We start from the raw sequence: 19,106 nt of genomic DNA on the forward strand, positions 1-19,106 counted from the left end.
ACAGATTTGGGGAGACATTTTTTAGACATGTTAGGTTAAGATGCCTATTTGACATCCAAATAGTAATAGTCAGATAAATAAGGAGTCCTGTATTCTTACTAATTTTTTTGGTCTTTTTCCTCAGTTTCAGTTAGAGTTTGTCTCCCACTGGAGTTGTTTGTTATTCCTTGTAATTCTACTGGTTTTGCTGTATATATTTAGTGGATTTGTTGTTGGTGATTCGCTTTTGACATTATGTAGTTTTCCTATATATTCCTATTAATTACTTTTTGCCTTAAATTCTATTTTATTAGTATTGGTAACCTTGTTTTTAGTTATTAATTTACATGGTACTTTGCTTTTTTTCTTTTTTTGAGACCGACTCTCTCTCTATCGCCTAGGCTGGAGTGCAATGGCATGATCTTGGCTTACTGCAACCTCTGCCTTCCAGGTTCAAGTGATTCTCTTGCCTCAGCCTCCTGAGTAATTGGGATTACAGGTGCCTATCACCATGCCCGGCTAATTTTTATATTTTTTAGTAGAGACGTGGGGTTTTGCTATGTTGCTCAGGCTGGTCTCGAAGTCCTGACCTCAGGTGATCTGCCCACCTCGGCCTCCCAAAGTGCTGGGATTACAGGTGTGAACCACTGTGCCCAGCTGGTACTTTGCTTTTTTCATTCCTCCTTTTCCGCTATTCTTTTCATTTCGTTTAAGTTGTATTTTTTCTAAGCAACATACAACTGAATTTTGTTTTTTAATCTAAATTAATAATCATCTAGAAAATAAGTGAGATGAATTCACTTTTTACTTTGATTACTGATAAATTGTAACTTAATTTTTAAATATTTATTATTGTATCTTTTTTTCTTAATGTATTTTGAAATCATAAATTCATAGCAAATTACAAAGAATTGTACAGGGAAAGTCTCATGTACTGTTCACTCAGCCACCTCCAATTTTAATATCTTGTACAACTATACCACAATAGCAACACCAAGAAATTGATATTGGCTCAATCTGTAGTTTATTCAGATTTTACCAGTTATGCATACATTGATTTGCATGTGTGTTTGTAGCTCTATTCAATTTTATCACATGTAAAACCTTGCATATGCACCACCACAATTGAGAAACTCAACTGTATCATCACCATAAAAATCCCTTGCATTCCTTCTGTTTTAGTTCGTTCTCACACTACTATGAAGAAATACTCAAGACTGGGTAATTTATAAAGAGAAGAGGTTTAATTGACTCACAGTTCCACATTGCTGGGGAGGCCTCAGGAAACTCACAATCATGGCAGAAGGAGAAGCAGGAACCTTCTTCACTTTCTGTTATCCTCTTCCCTTTCTTTCCCATCCCTATCTTCTGACAGCCAGTAATCCGTTTCTTAATGTCTATAATTATATTATTCTACAATTGTCTCATAATGCAATTATGCATTATGTATCTTTTTGAGATTGCCTTTTTTTTTTACTTAGCATAATCTCCTTGAGGTTAATTCAATTTATTGTGTGCATTACTAATTCATTCCTATGGCGGGGTGAGGTGGCTCACACCTGTAATCCCAGCACTTTGGGAGGCAGAGGCAAGAGAGTGGATTGAGTCCAGGAGTTCAAGACTTGCTTGGGCAACAGAGTGAGACCCTCTCTCTACAAAAAAACAACCAATTTGTTCTTTTTTGTTGAGTAGTTGTCTTTGGAAATTCGGGCTGCCAAAACAAAATACCATAAAGATAGAAATTCCATTATCATCCTGGAGGCTGGGAAGCTGGGAACTCCAAGATCAAGGCATTGGCAGATTTGGTGTCTGGTGAGGACCTGTTTTCTGGGTTGCAGATGACGACTTCTCATTGTGTCCTCACATAGTAAAAGGGATGAGCTAGCTATTTTGGGTCTCTCTTAGGAATGAGGCCACTAATTCCATTCCTGAGGGCAGAGCCCTCATGACCTAATCATTTCATAAAGGCCCTGCCTACCTCCTAATATCTTCACCTTAGAGGTTAGAATTTCAACATATGAACTGTAAAGACCACATAAATTCCAACCATAACAGTGGCATTTTGTGATGTGGGTGTACCAATTTGTTTAACCATTCACCCATTGAAAGACACTTGAGTAGTTTTTAATTATTGGCTATTACAAATAAATCTGCTCTAAATATTTCTATACAAATTCCTGAGTGAAAATAAGTCTCCATTTCTCTAGGATAAATACCCAAGAGTGCAATTACTGAGTTTTATGTTAATTCCAGTTTTTGAAAAGAGTTGTCAAACTCTTTTTCAGAGTGGCTGGCTATACTATTTTACATTCATACCAGCAATGTATAAGTTTCTCCATATTCTTTATTATTATTTTTTTTAATTTTCATTTTTTGGTTTCTCCATATTCGTACCAACCTTTTCCCTTTACTCTCACAATCAAAACAAAACAGTAAATGTGACCAGATGTGTAGGGGTTTCTCCCCATACTCCACCCAGTGGACACCAACTGGGTGTCTTGTAATTCAGTTCAATTCTGATACTATGTACCTGGAGATAGTGTCAGATCCCCAGTGGACACCAACTGTCTTATAATTTAATTCAATTCTGACACTGTGTACTTGGATATAGCATCAGCTCACACAGGTTGAGGGCTTGATTCCACAAGACTGCCCCCATGTCAGATGCCACTCTTACTAGGTTGTTACCTATACTTCTGACCAACTGGCTATAAACCAGGGCTTCCACATCCCTCCCCTTGCATTTTGTTAATTTGCTAGGGCAGCTCAGAGAAACACTTACTTACATTTACTGGTTACACACAGGTTATAGATGGACAGCCAGATGAAGAGATGCATAGGACAAAGTAGGGGGAGGAGGGTGCAGAATAACCACACTCTGGGTGTACCACCTGCCACCCTCCCAGCATGTCCACATGTTCAACAACCGAGAAGCTCATCAAATCTTATTGTTCAAGGGTTCATCTCCAGCCCCCACCCTCACTTCTTGGAGATCATGGGGGAAGTGTGGGGTTCTCTAATTCTTTGGTCTTTCTGGCGACTGTCCCCATCCAGAGGCTATCCAGGGGCTCTACCCTAAGCCACCTCAGTAGCATAAACTCAGATGTGAAAGGGGCTATCATGCATAACAAAAGACACTCCTATCAGTCAGGAAATTCCAAGGGTACTCTGTGACAAGAACAAGGACATTTTGTATGATACCACAGGCACACACATCCATGTCCTCAGGTTCTCGTGCTCACTTCCTTCTCCGCCTGCTCACATTCAGTGGTTGTGGCTCCACCTCCTCCCTTGCATGTGCTTCCTGCTCTTGATCCTTCTTCCTTTCACTGAACTTGTCTGGGAGAACCACATCCTAGTTAAGTGCAACTCTGCTTATTCCAGGTCTCTGGCATGGCTAGAGAAATAACCAGCCATGGTGTCTGGTCTCATTAGAAGCTTGTGAGCACCCCCACAAGCGGGTCTTTAATTTTGCCCTGCTGTCCTTTAATATTCTTCTAGCTGGAGCCGGGTGCGGTGGCTCACGCCTGTAATCCCAGCACTTTGGGAGGCCGAGGAGGGTGGATCACGAGGTCAAGAGATCAAGACCATCCTGGTCAACGTGGTGATACCCCGTCTCTACTAAAAATACAAAAAATTAGCTGGGCATGGTGGCAGATACCTGTAATCCCAGCTACTCGGGAGGTTGAGCAGGAGAATTGCCTGAACCCAGGAGGCGGAGGTTGCAGTGAGCCGAGATCGCGCCATTGCACTCCAGCCTGGGTAACAAGAGCGAAACTCCATCTCAAAAAAAAAAAAAAATTCTAGCTGGTTCAGTCTCCTGTCTTTATAAATGATATGATTTGGCTGTGTCCTCAACCAAATCTCATCTTGAATTATAGTTCCCCAAATCCCCACGTGACATGGGAGGGACCCAGTGGAAGGTACTTGAATCATGGGGGTGGTTACTCCCATTCTGCTGTTCTTGTGATAGTGAAGTGAGTTCTCACAAGATCTGATGCTTTTATTTTGTATTATTTACTTATTTATTTTGAAACAGAGTTTCGCTCTGTCACCCAGGCTGGAGTGCAATAGTACAGGCGTGCGCCACCACGCCCAGCTAATTTTTGTATTTTTAGTCGAGATGGGTTTCACCATGTTGGTCAGGTTCATCTCAAACTCCTGACCTCATGATCCGCCCGCATTGGCCTTCCAAAGTGCTGGGATTACAGGCCTGAGCCACCGTGCCCTGCCAATCTGATGATTTTATAAGGAACTTTTCCCCCTTTGCTGGGCAATTCTGCTTCCTGCCGTGTGAAGAAGCACGGGTTTGCTTCCCCCTCCATTGTGACTGTAAGTTTCCTGAGGCCCCCCCAGCCATACAGAACCATGAGATAATTAAACCTCTTTCCTTTATAAATTACATACTCTTAGGCTGTTCTTTACAGCAGCGTGAGAACAGACTAATACAGTAGGTAACTGTGCCAAACCCCTTATGCCTCTTTCCTCCATCTTGCTCTCAGTTTAAGATCCTAGTTTCAGGTTTCATTGAGATTAGAGACAGTTAAAGGGAGCTTCCCCTGCTTCCAGTGCTCACCAAATCTTTTTTCTAATTGCCTTTGTAACAGCAAAGGAACTATATTTGTGCTTCCATCCAAAGCCAGTCTCTCTAACTTGTGCAGTAGAAATCATTCCCTCTTGATTATCCAAGGATATTGTCCTTACAGTGGTCATGTCTCTCTCCTTTATCATCCACTTTTTTCTCTGCACTGTATCAATATTGCTGTAATATTTCCTCCTATCTTCAAAACATCCTGCATCCCTCTCCACCTGCATTCCTGTTTCTTCAGTCCTCTGATAGCAAAGCAGTCTTCACAAATTGTCACTATCTGTTGAGACATTAGACCACCCCAGCATCTACCAAGGTTTTGTTATATTATAGGTTTGAAAAATTCATTCTGTTAAACATGTTTTGGAAATACAGATGCTCTTAGAGATTTATGGGCATGTTAGCAAGTTAGGTTCTCTGAAATTTTCTGTAATAGGGAACTGTTTATACTTACTTAAATTTACTGAACACAAATAGTTTTAGTAGAGGAATTCGTGAATGTTTTTTGGTACTTCTTTTTAAACATCATTTAAGAAATGTTCAACTACTCAAGTGTGATAACAGATGATTTGCTTAAAATATTACGCCTCTCAGCTTAATGGAGAGATGATAAAAGTCCATAGATAATCCCAGCCTCCCTTGTCCCACTCGGAATTATGTGCTGCACTCCTGGCAGAGGTGACAGACATCTTAAGCTTCTGTTACTGACTGAGCTACCTGTTTAGGGTAATTATATTTAACCAGGGCTGTTTTTATTAATGTATTCGTCTTATCTACTTTTCTGAAGGTGAAATGTTACTTTCCTTACACATGTTCTCCTAAAATACCAAAGCTTTTCTCGGCCAATCTTGACTGTGGTCTACTCATTAGGCTCTGGTTGTTCTCATAACTAGGTAATACACACAAACTTTGAATTAACCTATCCATGATATCTAGTGCTGTTCTTTTTTTTTTTTGAGACAGAGTCTTGCTCTGTCGCCAGGTGCCAGGCTGGAGTGCAGTGGCACAATCTCGGTTCACTGCAACCTCCACCTCCCGGGTTCAAGCAATTCTCCTGCCTCAGTCTCCCAGGTAGTTGGGACTGCAGGCGCACACCACCATGTCCAGCTAATTTTTTTTTTAATTTTTAGTAGAGACAGAGTGGCACCATGTTGGCCAGGATGGTCTCAATCTCTTGACCTCGTGTTCCGCCTGCCTCGGCCTCCCAAAGTGCTGGGATTACAGGCTTGAGCCACCGTGCCCGGCCTCTAGTGCTGTTCTAACTGAGATAAGTTGCTTTTGTGTTTTAGGTGTCTGGAGTAGATTTGCAGAATGCCTCACACAGCGAAGCAGTCGAGGCCATTAAGAATGCAGGAAACCCCGTGGTGTTCGTCGTTCAGAGCTTGTCATCCACTCCACGAGTAAGTTTTAGTTCGTCTTTTCAAGAAGTTTAATAATACTCTGTATACCTGCAGACCAAGCTTTGGCCTGTATTTTCCACATATTTTCATTGTTATTTAGCTATACTAAAAGTATGAGCTTCACAAAAATTCAGTCATTAACTTTAAGGTCCCTTTTTTCCCCTCCAGTTTTGATCTTCTGATCAAATTGGAGTCATTACAGTGTGCATTGGTTTAAGTTACACCCTCTGGAATCAGACCTGTTTTCAATTTCTTGATTCCTTATTTACCAGCTTTGCTAACCTGGAGGCAAGTTACTTTCCTGAGCCACTTTGTTTATAAAACACTTTGAACAGAGTCAGGTGTAAAAAACATTGTAGAGATACTATCACATGATGTGTATATTTATTAAAGTATGTAAAAAAAACATGTTGACGTGTTGTACTGTTTGTGTTCTAATGTTGGAGATTCTAAATTTAAAAACAGCAATACTTAATCATAAAATTTTTCTTTTTCTTCTTCTTTTTCTTTTTTTTTTTTTTTTGAGATGGAGTCTTGCTCTGTTGCTCAGGGCAAAGTGCAATGGCGGGATCTCAGCTCACTGCAACCTCTGCCTCCCAGGTTTCAAGTGATTCTTGTGCCTCAGCCTCCTGAGTAGCTGGGATTACAAGCATGTGCCACCACGGCCCTCTAATTTTGGTATTTTTAGTAGAGATGAGATTTCACCTTGTTGACTAAGCTGGTTTCAAATGCCTGACCTCAAGTAATCTGCCCACCTTGGCCTCCCAAAGTGCTAGCATTACAGGCATGAGCCACCGCACCTGACCTAAAATTTTTCTTCTGTAATTAATTACTCCTTTGGTGTGGAATTGGAACTCTGATATGAAATGTTGGTGGCAGGATGTGGATTTTATATTATAGTGTGCAACAGAAACATCACCCTTAAAACTGGAAGCAATATTCTTTTTCTTCATTTTATAATGGAAGACAGCTATTCAAAACATATACACTTCTTTTTTTTGTTTGTTTTTGGTAACAGAGTCTCACTCTGTCACCTAGCTTGGAGTGCAGTGGCATGATCATAGCTCACTGCAGCCTTTGTCTCCTGGGCTCAAGCAATCTTCCTGCCTTAGCCTCCCAAGTAGATGGGATTACAGGTGCACGCTACCACACCTGGCAAATTTTTTTTTGTTTTTTGACAGGGTCTCGCTTTGTTGCCCAGGCTTGCATATGCACTTCTAACTGCGTATTTTAAGAAATTATTTGCTTTCCAATATACTTACGTAGTGCATTCCAATATACTTATGTAGTGCATTCCAATCTTTTTTAATGTCAAGGCAAAAAGAAAATAATACTTACATGGCAAACTGGGCAAATATATGGTTGGCTATCTCAATGGTGGGGGCATTTGCATACTCGTAACCTGCCTATGCCCAGTGAGCTGCAGCCTGCATTGGCACCTCTGCTGTGTCACTGCCTTTTGCAGTATGGTGCCTTCCATTCTTAGCACCATGTTTACACCATCAAGACTAATTGAGAGAGGTGAACTGAATAAAGTTCTCTTGTTTTCGCAAAATTTGAAATTCAATGAGAATTTTTAAAACCCAGTTTTTAATTCTTATGATATCGGGAATGTTGTTGAGGCCATGGCTTTTATTTCTGGAAACTGGGTTCAACAGGAAAATTGGCCAGATTGTTCTTTGCCAAATTATACTTCCAAATCAACAATTTTGAGCGAGAATGAGCCAATCAAATTATACATTTGTGTGGCCAGCTGTGAATGCCCTGCTAAAAAGGCTAAGCTTTCAATCCAGCCTATGCTAGTGAGCTGAGGTGGAAATTTTTGTTTGGATGACACAAACAGTATAATTTCTTTCAATTATTCAAACAAAGAAATTCTCTTCAGCACCATGCCATGCTCAAGTTACTTACTCCCTCATGTAGCATAGTAGACTGCTGCACTGAACATTCAGTTCATCAGGCACTGAACTATCTGTGGTTCTAGACAACGAAGCATATCCCATTGATGATGTTAATTGCTATGTCCATGACTTGTTCCATTTTCAACTTTGTTTTTAGGGCAAAGTGACTCTTTTTTTTTTTTTTTTTTTTTTGAGACAGGGTCTTATTTTATCACCCAGGATGAGTACAGTGGCATAATCATGGCTCACTGAAGCCTCGACCTCCTTGGCTCAAGCAATCCTCCAAGTTCAGCCTCCCAAGCAGTTGGAACCATGGGCATGCATCACCATGCCCAGCTAGTTTTTGATTTTTTTGTGCAGATAGGGTCTCCCCTTATTCTCCAGGCAGGTCTTGAACTCCTGGGCTCAAGCAGTCCTCCCGCCTTGGCCTCCCAAAGTATTGGAATTACAGACATGAGCCACTGCGCCTGGCCAGGACAAAGTGATTCTTATTGCATGAAACAAATGAAAAGAGAATCAAGTTTCATATCTTTGTAAAATGGTGCTCTCTTTGGTTTACTTATTATTGCAAGTAGTACTGATTATCCAGAAATAGAAAATATAGGCAATGCTTAATTATTTTTGTTTAATTTACATTAAAATTTGAACTTTCCTTAAAACCCCAAAATAAGTCATTTTCTAATATGCCCATCAAAGGCCTGATGTCTAAAAATACCTTGGTCACATAAACATTCTCCTCAACACTATGAATGGAACGGTTGTTTTTATCTGGGTGCATTATCAGCTGCTTTAGGACCATCACCAATACACCGTTTAAAGCTTCTCACCCTGACTTTCTCAAGTATATTTTCAGCATTCTGGAAAAATGTGTGTATCTACTTGGATGTACTTGACAAATACTTATTTGAGAGTAAGGCTCATAGAACGTTTTTCTATAAGGTAATTTTTTCCACTTAATAACTTAACTGCACTTCACAGAAACATATATGTGTGTGTGTGTGTGTGTGTGTGTGTGTATGTATATATTTCACATTAAAAAGTCCTCCAGCCTGGCCAATATAGTGAAACCTCATCTCTACTAAAAATATAAAAAGTTATTCGGGCATGGTGGTGCAGTTCTGTAATCCCAGCTACTTGGGAGGCTGAGGCAGGAGAATCGCTTGAACTCGGGAGGTGGAGGTTGCAGTGAGCCAAGATCATACCACTGCACTCCAGTCTGGGTGACAGAGCGAGAGTATTGTTGCAAAAAAAAAAAAAAAATCCTTTTGAAATTGGGTCATATCTTCAGCTCATTATGTTTATCATCACATGTTGCTTTCTTCCTTTCTATATTCCAGTTGTACTTCCCAATACCATTGTTCCATAAGGGTATCTACTTTTCTTGACATATGAGCATTTTTCTTTTTTATTCTTTTTTTTTTTTTTTTTTTTGTAAATTGGGTCTCGCTATATTGCCCAGGCAGGTCTCGAACTCCTGGGCTCAAGCTATCCTCCCGCCTCTGCCTCCCTAAAAGCTGGGATTACAGGCGTGAGCCACAGCGCTCGGTGACACATGAGCATTTTGCATATTAATCATCTATAGATATATTTTCCATTTCACAAGAAATACATTCTTCTGTTTTCCTGAAAGGTGTAGTCTCATTGAGGATTTTGTCTTCTAAATTTTGCTAAAGATATATGTACAGAAGAACATTTCTCTGCTATTTGAAAAACAGTGGGCTGGGCGCAGTGGCTCACACCTGTAATCCCAGCACTTTGGGAGGCTGAGGTGAGAGGATCACTTGAGATCAGGAGTTGGAGACCAGCCTGGCCAACATGGCGAAATCACGTCTCTACTAAAAATACAAAAAGTAGCCAGGTGTGGTGGTACATGCTTGTAATCCCAGCTACTTGGGAAGCTGAAGCAGGAGAGTTGCTTGAACCTGGGAGACAGAAGGTGCAGTGAGCCAAGATCGTGCCACTGCGCTCCTGTCTGGATGACAGTGAGACTCCGTCTCAACAAGAAAAAGAAAAGAAAAAAGAAAGAAAAACAATGAAAACATTATGAGTGGCAACTGACATTGTGTCTCATTTAGCTTCTACTTAGCATCAACCAATTTTTCCATGGGAGAAAGTAATAATAGTGTGGGTGGATAATTTCTGACTTGTCAGGGAGGCAATGTTTTGTTTCAGATTCTTCAGAACAAGGAACACGTGCCTGTAAACCTCACCAGTCTTTGAAATCTGACTTAGGTCGTTATCTATATTAAACAGAGATAGAAATATTAGATACTAGCACAGTGCCTCTTCACATAGCACTGTATATATGTTAATGTGCCATTACTGTTGTTTTTATGTAAATGACACACTTCTGAGAATACAATTTATTCTGAAATTTATTTTATTAAAAATGAAAATTTAATCTTAAATTGCATTTAAAGGAAAATGGGCTTTTTGTTTTGTTTTTAATTATCTCTAGGCAGGCAGTCTTTTAATTTTCTGAGCAAGGAGATTTTTTTTTTCTTTTTCTTTTTAATTTGTTTATGTATTTTTTGAGAAAAGGTCTTGCCCTGTCACCGAGGCTGGTGTTCAGTGGAGCAACTGTGGCTCACTGCAACCTCAACTTCCTAGGCTCAAGTGACCCTCCACCTCAGCCCCACAAGTAGCTGAGATTCCAGGTCCACACTATCACACTCAGCTAATTTTTAAATTTTTGTAGAGATGGAGTCTCCCTATGTTGCCCACGCTGGTCTCAAACTCCTGGATTCCAGCAGTCCTCCCGCCTTGGCCTCTCAAAATGCTGGGATTACAGATGTGAGCCACTGTACTCAGCCTATTTTTTTTTCTTTTAGTCTTCATCTCTCTCACCAGATTTTATGCCAAGATTATCTATGCTAGCTCTTTGAGGAGCCTCTTTTGATAAAATTAAACTGGTTCATTTTATAAAGCTGCATGAAGTGTAACTATATATTAGGCCATTTCTGAGCACAAGAGAAGTAGTGAAAAATAACACTGAGTTCTACTCTCATGAAGATTATTCAGTGGTGGAAATAGACTTGCTAATTCATCCTTATGCTAACAGTGATAGTGGAGTATTTATTGAGTACACACAGTGTGGGAGATAACATACTTGGACTTGGGGTACAATGATGAATAAGGTAAATCTACCAAGTAGATGTGTTATCCTATGTTCTTGTATAATTAATTAGGTCATACCTAAAACTCTATCTTGCAAAATGAGATGTTTGGATGATAGTCAGTATGTGACCTTGTTTTTAGGCTTTTTCATTTTCAGCTTCTGGATCCACATACAGAAACCTGCATTTTTATGCCCCAATGACATATATATATAACTTTATAGTATTTCAGAGTTATATATTTTGTCAGATTTTCCAAGTTTTATTGTTTGCTTTGAATTGTACTTCTTATATCTTTACTCTTTAGATGAGGTTACAAAGTTAAGATTTTAGCTGTTCAAACAAATACATTAAGAAATGTAATGATAGGCTGATGTGGTGGCTCACGCCTATAATCCCAGCACTTTGGGAGGCTGAGGTGGGCAGACTATCTGAGGTCAGGAGTTTGAGACCAGCCTGGCCAACATGGTGAAACCCCGTCTCTACTAAAAATACAAAAATTAGCTGGGTGTGATGGCAGGCACCTATAATCCCAGCTACTCGGGAGGCTGAGGCTGGAGAATCGCTTGAACCCAGGAGGTGAAGGTTGCAGCGAGCGGAGATTGCGCCACTGCACTCCAGCCTGGGTGACAAGAGCGAAACTCCATCTCAAAAAAAAAAAAAAAGTAATGATAAAAAAATTATCCATTCTGGAATGTCAAGAAAAATAAAATGTAATGATCATGTCATTTAAAGTTTTTCTTCCTCCCACCCCTTTTTTTGTTACCGTAGGTCATTCCTACTGTACATAACAAGGCCAACAAAATCACCAGTAACCAGAACCAGGACACCCAAGAAAAGAAAGAAAAGGTATCTTGAACTTCTCACGTGTTTAAAAAATGTTTTTGTTTTTTTAGTTTAGTTTTGTTTTTTGCATATCTGAGCTGAAATAGAAGTGGCTTTTTGATGAGTGTCAGTGTTGTAGAAGCACTATATTTATAATATTTTCTTCCTGCGAATTTAACTGGTTCTTACCAGCATAGAGGATGGAAACTTGGTGCAGCATAGATGCAAAAATACTATAAAGGGCCAGTCAGCCATCAACATCATAGCTTTCTTTCCTGTTCAGACAGGCTGGCTGTTTGTCCATTCCCAGGACATGCCTCTCACACTGAGACTTTGATCTTGCTGTTCTCGCCTGGAAGTCCATTTCCCACATTGCTCTGCCATAAGAATCCTTTCATTCTTCAACGACCACGTCAAAGGTCATCTCTCCTTAGAAAACTATCCTTCCTGTCAATCAGAATTAATCCTCCATTCCTGTTTGCCCACCTCTATTAAAGTAGAATCTGTTGACCTAAAAATTATTTTAAGATGTGGTGTCAAGTAGGGATGAATTTTTATTTTTTCCCATCAAGATAACTTATTGTTCTCTTGGGGAACTAACTGTCCCACTGTTTTAAAATAGGACCTCCTTTACCCACAGATTTGTAGTGCACCTCTGTTGTATCTCAGGTTACAAGGGGGAGTCTGTTTCTGAGCTTTCTCTTTGTTCCATTTGATCAACTTGTCTGTCCCAGCACAAATGCTGCATGGACTGAATTATTAATAGTAATAAATCTTGTTTCCTGATAAAGCACTTTACTTTCTTTTATAAGTTTCTTCTTCTTTGTAAGTGTCTTAACTATTTGTATAATTTTTCTTTTCCATATCCATTTAGAATCAGATTATTAAATTCCACAAAAGTTTCTTTTGGGATTTTGATTGGAATTGTGTTGAATCTATAGATTAACTTAGAAAGAAGTTACATCTTTTTGATGTTGAGACTTTTAAACCATTGATATATGTTTTTCTATTAAATTCTTTTATTTCTTTTAATTAATTTTTATAATTTTATTTAAAAAGGTATTGAAATCTTTTGATTTATTCCTAGGTATTTTATATTGCTATTAAATGCTATCTTTTTAAATTGAGTTTTTTGTTTATTTCTAGTATGTAGACATAAAATTGACTTTTATATATTTATTTGACGTCTTGTAACATTATTCTTTTAAAACATTCAATAATCCAGTGGAGAATACCGGGAAAACCATAATGCTAAAACAAAAAAAGTATAAATATAAACCTACTTAAAGATAAACTTATTAAACATTTCATATAGAATGTTTAGTGTCTTTGTGTGTGTGTTCCGTATATGGTATTTTTCTTAGGAATATGAATCTCGAGTTCTTATTCTGTGTAGATTTTTATTTTTGGATTTTTTTATACATATAATAATAATAAACACTTTGGAATAAGGTAGTTTTCTTTTTTCCTTTCTATTCTTTCTTTTTCTCATTTTATTGTATCTGCTAAGACCTCCAGTACTGTGTTTAACAGAAGTAATGATAGCTAACATCTTGTCATTTTTCTTCCTGATATTTAAGGAAAAGCTTTTAATATTTCACCACTGAATATGATGTAGGTATTTGTAGATAATCTGTCATGTAACTGTCTGATGGGTTCATCCTACTCACTACCCAGATACAGTCGATTTATCAAGACAGGGGAATTGCAGTAGAGAAAGAATTTAATGTGTACAGAACTGACTAAGCTGGAGACAAGAGTTTTATTATTGCTTGAATCAGCCTCTCTGAAAATTTGGAGGCTAGGGTCTTTCAAAGATAGTTTGGGGGCTAGGGAATGGGGAATTCTGATTGGTTTGGTTGGGGATGAAATCACAAGGAATCCAAAACTGTCCTCTTGTGCTGAGTCAGTTCCTTGGGGGAGGTGAGGCACAAGACCAGATAAGCCAGTTTACCAGTCTGAGTGCGTCGACTGATTCATCAGAATGCAGGGTCTGGAAAATATCTTAAACGCTAATCTTAGTTTTTATAATAGTAACATTATCCATGGAAGCAACTGAGGCAGTTAGGAATCTTGTGGCTTCTAACTGCAGGACTCCTAATCCATAATTTCTAATCTTGTGGCTAATTTGTTAGTTTTGCAAAGATGATCTGGTCCCCAGGCAAGTAGGGGGTTTGTTTTCGAAGATAGCTGTTATCATCTTTGTTCCAAAGTTGAACTATGAACTAAATTAATCCTATGGTCAGCTCGGCCTATGCACAGGGATAAACAAAAGCAAGGTATTGGAGGTTAAGGAAATATTCTTAAGGCAAGATGGAGTTGGTTAGGACAGATCTCTTTCACTGCCATAGTTTTCTCGCTGTTACAGTTTTTGCAAAGGTGGTTTCAATCAGGTTAAGGAAATACTCTCTTTCATTCCTACTTTGCTAAGAATTTTTACCATGAATGGCATTGGCATTGACTTTTATCAGATGTATTACTAACATCCACTGAAATAAGTGGGTGCATGTATAAATTTTTTTCTCCTTGAATCCCTTAATGTAGTAAATAATATTAGTAGATTTCAGAATATTGAACCAATCTTGAATTACTGGAATGCAACTTATTTGGTCATCATTTTTTTTTTTTTTTTTTGCCCATTGCTGATATTTCTTTTAGGATTTTTCCATTCATGGTCATGAGTGAGATTTGCCTGGAAATTTTCATTTATATATTGTCCTATCTGGCTTTGGTTGTGGTAAACTACTAAAATGATTAGTAGGAGCATTTATTCTTTTAAGTTCTCTGAAAGTTTGTATAAAAAAATTATCAATTCCTTCAATCTTTAGTCAGACTACCCTGTGAAGCCATTGTGGGCCTGTGCTTTCTATGTGAGAAAAATTTAAAATATTGATTTAGTTCTTTAATGGTTGTTAAATCATTCTGATTTTCTAATTCTTCTAGACTCATTTTTGGTCATTGACTCTTCTAGGAATATTGATATAACCTAAGTTTTTGTATTTGTTGGCATAAAGTTGTTTGTGTTTGTGTTTTTTTTTTTTTTAGACAGTCTCGCTCTGTCACCCAGGCTGAAGTGAAGTGGTGCAATCTTGGCTCACTGCAACCTCCGCCTCCCAAGTTCAAGTGATTCTTGTGCCTCAGGCTCCCAAGTAGCTGAGATTACAGGCATTTGCCACCATGCCTGGCTAATTTTTTGTATTTTTAGTAGAGGTGGGTTCTCACCAGCTTGCTCAGGTTGGTCTTGAACTCTTGAGCTCAGGCAGTCTGCCCACCTTGGCCTCTCAAAGTACTAGGATTACAGGCCTGAGCCACCGTGCCCAGCCATTTGTGTATCCTCTTAACATTAATCATCTCTGCTCCATCTATAGTAGTTATTTTTCATTCTGAAATAGGTAATTATGGCCAGGCCTGGTGGCTCACGCCTGTAATCCTAGCACTTTAGGTGGCCAAGGTAGGAAGATTGCTTCAGCCCAAAAGTTCAAGACCAGCTTGGGCAACCTGGCAAGACCCTATCTCTACAAAATAGAAAATATTAGCTGGGTGTGGTGGTGTGTACCTGTAGTCTCAGTTACCTGGGAGGCTGAGGTAGGGGGATAACGAGCCAGGGAAGGCCACAGTGAGCCACGGTTACACCATTGCACTCCAGCCTGGGGGACAAGGCAAAACCCTGTGTCAAAAAAAAAAGTAAAAAATAAAATAAAACAAATAATAATGAAAACTAAAATAAATTTTAAAAAATGAAATAGGTAATTATTTGGTATATCTTTTTCTTCATTAATCTTGAAAGTAATTTTTCATTTAATTTTTTTTCTGAAGAATTACCTTTTGAAGTGTGTTTGTCTTATCTGTTATATCTTTTTTCTGCTTAATTAATTTTGTTCTCATCTTTATTTTGCCTTGCTTCTTTGTTTGGATTTATTCTCCTTTTTCACCCCTTAATAATTTTTAGTTAATTGCAGAGATTATTACTTTTCTACCTTTTTTCTTGTCTAAAATAATAATTTAAGGCCATATATATATATATATATATATATATATATATTTTTTTTTTTTTTTTGAGATGCAGCCTTACTCTGTTGCCCAGGATGGGGTGCAGTGGCACAATCACAGCTCACTGCAACCTCACTGCAGGTAGTCCTCCCATCTCAGCCTCCCAGGCAGCCGAGACTATAGACACACACCACCATGCCCGGTTAATTTTTTGTATTTTTGTTAGAGATGAGGTTTTACCTGTTGCCCAGGCTGATCTCAAACTCTCGGGCTCAAGCAATCTGCCCACCTCAGCCTCCCAAAATGCTGGGGTTACGGGCTTGAGCCACAGACCCTAGCCTAAATTTTTTCTAAGTTCCTGTTTACTACATTCCAAGATTTTAAATTGAATTTCTGTTCTTTGGTACTAAGGGGTTTTGTTTGTTTGTTTGTTTTTGTTTTTAGGCTCCAATGTGATTTCTCTTTGACCCAAAATGTATTTAGAAATATATTTTAAAGTTTCCACATGAATGTTTTAAAAAATTTTTTTGTTCTATTTTCTAATTTAGCTATAATCAGAGATTGTTGTTTATGTAATATTAATTTTTTGACATTGGTTGCAACTTGTTTTTAATAGCCTAGTACGTAGTTATTATGAATGTTCTATTTGTGATTAAAAAGAACAGCTATTATTTAATAAATAATTATTAATTATTTAGTTATTGGGGACAGGTTTTTATAAAAAGTTTATAGATCAAATTATTTGAATTATTTAGATTTCTTATAATTACTGATATTTTTTGTTTGCATAACCTAATGATTGTCCCTTCTGATACTAAAATTAGTCTATTTTTTGTGTATTTTCAGTTTTTGTTTCATGTTATTAAGTACATCCAAGTTTAAAATTTTTATATCATCCTGGGGGAATTGGCCCTTTTATTAATATGTGGCAGTTTTTAGTAACCTCAAACATCTGTTTCACCCACTGATATGGTTTGGCTGTGTCCCCACCCAAATCTCATCTTGAATTCCCATATGTGTGGGAGGGACTTAGTGGGAGGTAATTGATCATGGGGGCAGGTGTTCCCCTTGCTATTCTCATGATAGTGAATTAGTCTTGTAAGATCTGGTGGTTTTAAAAAATGGAACTTTCCCTCCACAAGCTCTCTTTCTTTGCCTGCCACCATCCATGTAAGATGTGACTTGTTCCTCTTTGCTTTCCGGCATGATTATGAGGCCTCTCCAGCCTCATGGAAATATAAGTCTATTAAACCGCTTTTTCTTCCCAGTCTCTGGTGTGTCTTTATCAGCAGCATGAAATCGGATTAATACGCCCACTACACTGAAACCATGTTGATTTTCTTTTTCTATTTGCCTGATGTGTTGGGTTGGAATTTGTTAAGCCACACACATAAAATGAATTCAGGTCTTTAACTTTGGTGAATCTAGACTTGTATGGAATTCTTTTTTTTTTTTTTTTTTGAGACAGATTCTCGCTCTGTCACCCAGGCTGGAATGCAATGGCGTGATCTCTGCTCACTGCAACCTACACCTCCTACATTCAAGCAATCTTCCTGCCTTAGCCTTCCTAGTAGCTGGGGTTACAGGTGCATGCCACCACGCCCAGCTAATTTTTGTATTTTTAGTAGAGACGGGGTTTCACCATGTTGGCCAGGCTGGTGTTGAACTCCTGACCTCAGGTGATCCACCTGGCTTAGCCTCCCAAATGCTGGGATTACAGGCATGAGCCACCATGCCCGGCCACTTGTATGTAATTCTTGAGGTACACCTTTTTTCTCTTTTTCTCTTCCACCTCAAGCTAAGACCAAGGCCAGGAAATATACCCACTAACTTCTGTGATCACTATCTTGATTTGTTTATTTTTTAAAATCTTTATCTACTGTAAGTTTTACCCCATTAAGAAAAAAGCCATAACTGAATTGAACACATGGGACAACTTTAATTACAGACATGTACACAGGGGCCAATCAAGATACTGACTCCTTGAGGATTTAAGGAAAGAGTTTTTGCAAAAGATGAGGAAAAGTGTCATTAGGTTGTTTACCAAATTAAAGGATTGTCTGTTTAACCTGATTGGCCACTGTCTGAGTTAAAATTTTAGTCACAAAGATTGTGTTAAGATTAGCAGTAGCACATGTTTTATGATCGAGCTGTTGTGGGATTTTTGGGGGAACACCTATTAATAAGCATAGGTAATGTATAAGATCCCAGAAGATGGTGGTTATTGCTTGCAGAGGTATTTCTTTTTCCTTACAGATTACAAGTAATTAGTTGCAGAATTCTTTCTCAATCTTTTAGAAGTACAAGCCTTTATTTTCAGGAACGGGAGTTTGGGAGGGTGATAATTTTAGTCTAACTTCCCACCTTCCTTGGCCTCAAGGGGGCACTTGGGACTCATTAAATACTTATCTCTCATTAGATAAAAATATGTAGATACCGTATGATTATATTTATATAAAAATCCAGAACGTACAATCTGTAGTGAGAGAAAGCAGATCAGTGGTTCCTTGGGAATGAGGTTTCAGGGCAAGAGGTGGGAAGGAGGGATTTTAAAAAGGCATGAACAAATTTTTAGGGATGATTGTTATGTTCACTCTCTTGATTGTGGTGATGGATTCAAATTGTATCCTTTAAATGTGTGCAGTTTTGTGTATGTCAATTATACCTCAATATATTGAATTAAAGCTAAGACAAAAAATTTCTACCATCTTACAGCTTGCATTTCTAGTGGAGCAAGGCAAACAGGAGAATCAGCAACTGCTACTTTAGGTTTTTTTTGTTTTTTTGAGACGGAGTCTCACTCTGTCACCCAAGTTGGAGTGCAATGGTGTTAGCTCACTGCAACCTCCACCTCCCAGGTTCAAGCAAATTTTTTTCCTCAGTTTCCTGAGTAGCTGGGACTACAGGTGTGCACCACCACACCTGGCTAATTTTTGTATTTTTTAGTGGAGATGGGGTTTCCTCATGTTGGCCAGGCTGGTCTCGAACTCCTCACCTCAGGTGATCTGCCTGCCTCAGCCTCTCAAAGTGCTGGAATTACAGATGTAAGCCACCATGCCCTGCCAGCAACTGCTACTTTAAAGTAATTTGGGGATAAGATATGGAAACCCACAAAATGTGATATCTGGAAGGGACTGGAATTGAAGCTCCATGAGGGCAGGGACCTCATCTGTTACATTATTACTCTACCCCTATTGCCCAGAATACTGCCTGGCATCATATATATTTCCTGAATGACTAAAGAATCCTAAAATGAAAAGACATCTCTGACTTTAGGTTTCCAAGGATCAGCAGAAGCCCTTCAGAC

The 19,106-nt window shown here is 38.7% G+C and overlaps 1 protein-coding gene across 10 annotated transcripts in view; it reads left to right on the top strand.

The window, feature by feature from the left end:
* The window catches only part of PATJ (PATJ crumbs cell polarity complex component), a 399,000-nt gene that overhangs the window by 147,557 nt on the left and 232,337 nt on the right, over positions 1 to 19,106 (top strand). For all 10 annotated transcript variants that reach the window (XM_064372414.1, XM_064372417.1, XM_064372415.1 and 7 more), the window contains exons 25-26: positions 5,857 to 5,967; positions 11,756 to 11,833. In XM_064372414.1, the coding sequence (XP_064228484.1) occupies positions 5,857 to 5,967; positions 11,756 to 11,833 (189 nt within the window). The remainder of the gene's footprint in view (positions 1 to 5,856; positions 5,968 to 11,755; positions 11,834 to 19,106) is intronic.

Source organism: Aotus nancymaae, unplaced genomic scaffold (genome assembly GCF_030222135.1).
Source record: "Aotus nancymaae isolate 86718 unplaced genomic scaffold, 86718_ANA_hifiasm-v0.15.2.pri h1tg000007l, whole genome shotgun sequence".
NCBI classification, from domain to species: domain Eukaryota; kingdom Metazoa; phylum Chordata; class Mammalia; order Primates; family Aotidae; genus Aotus; species Aotus nancymaae.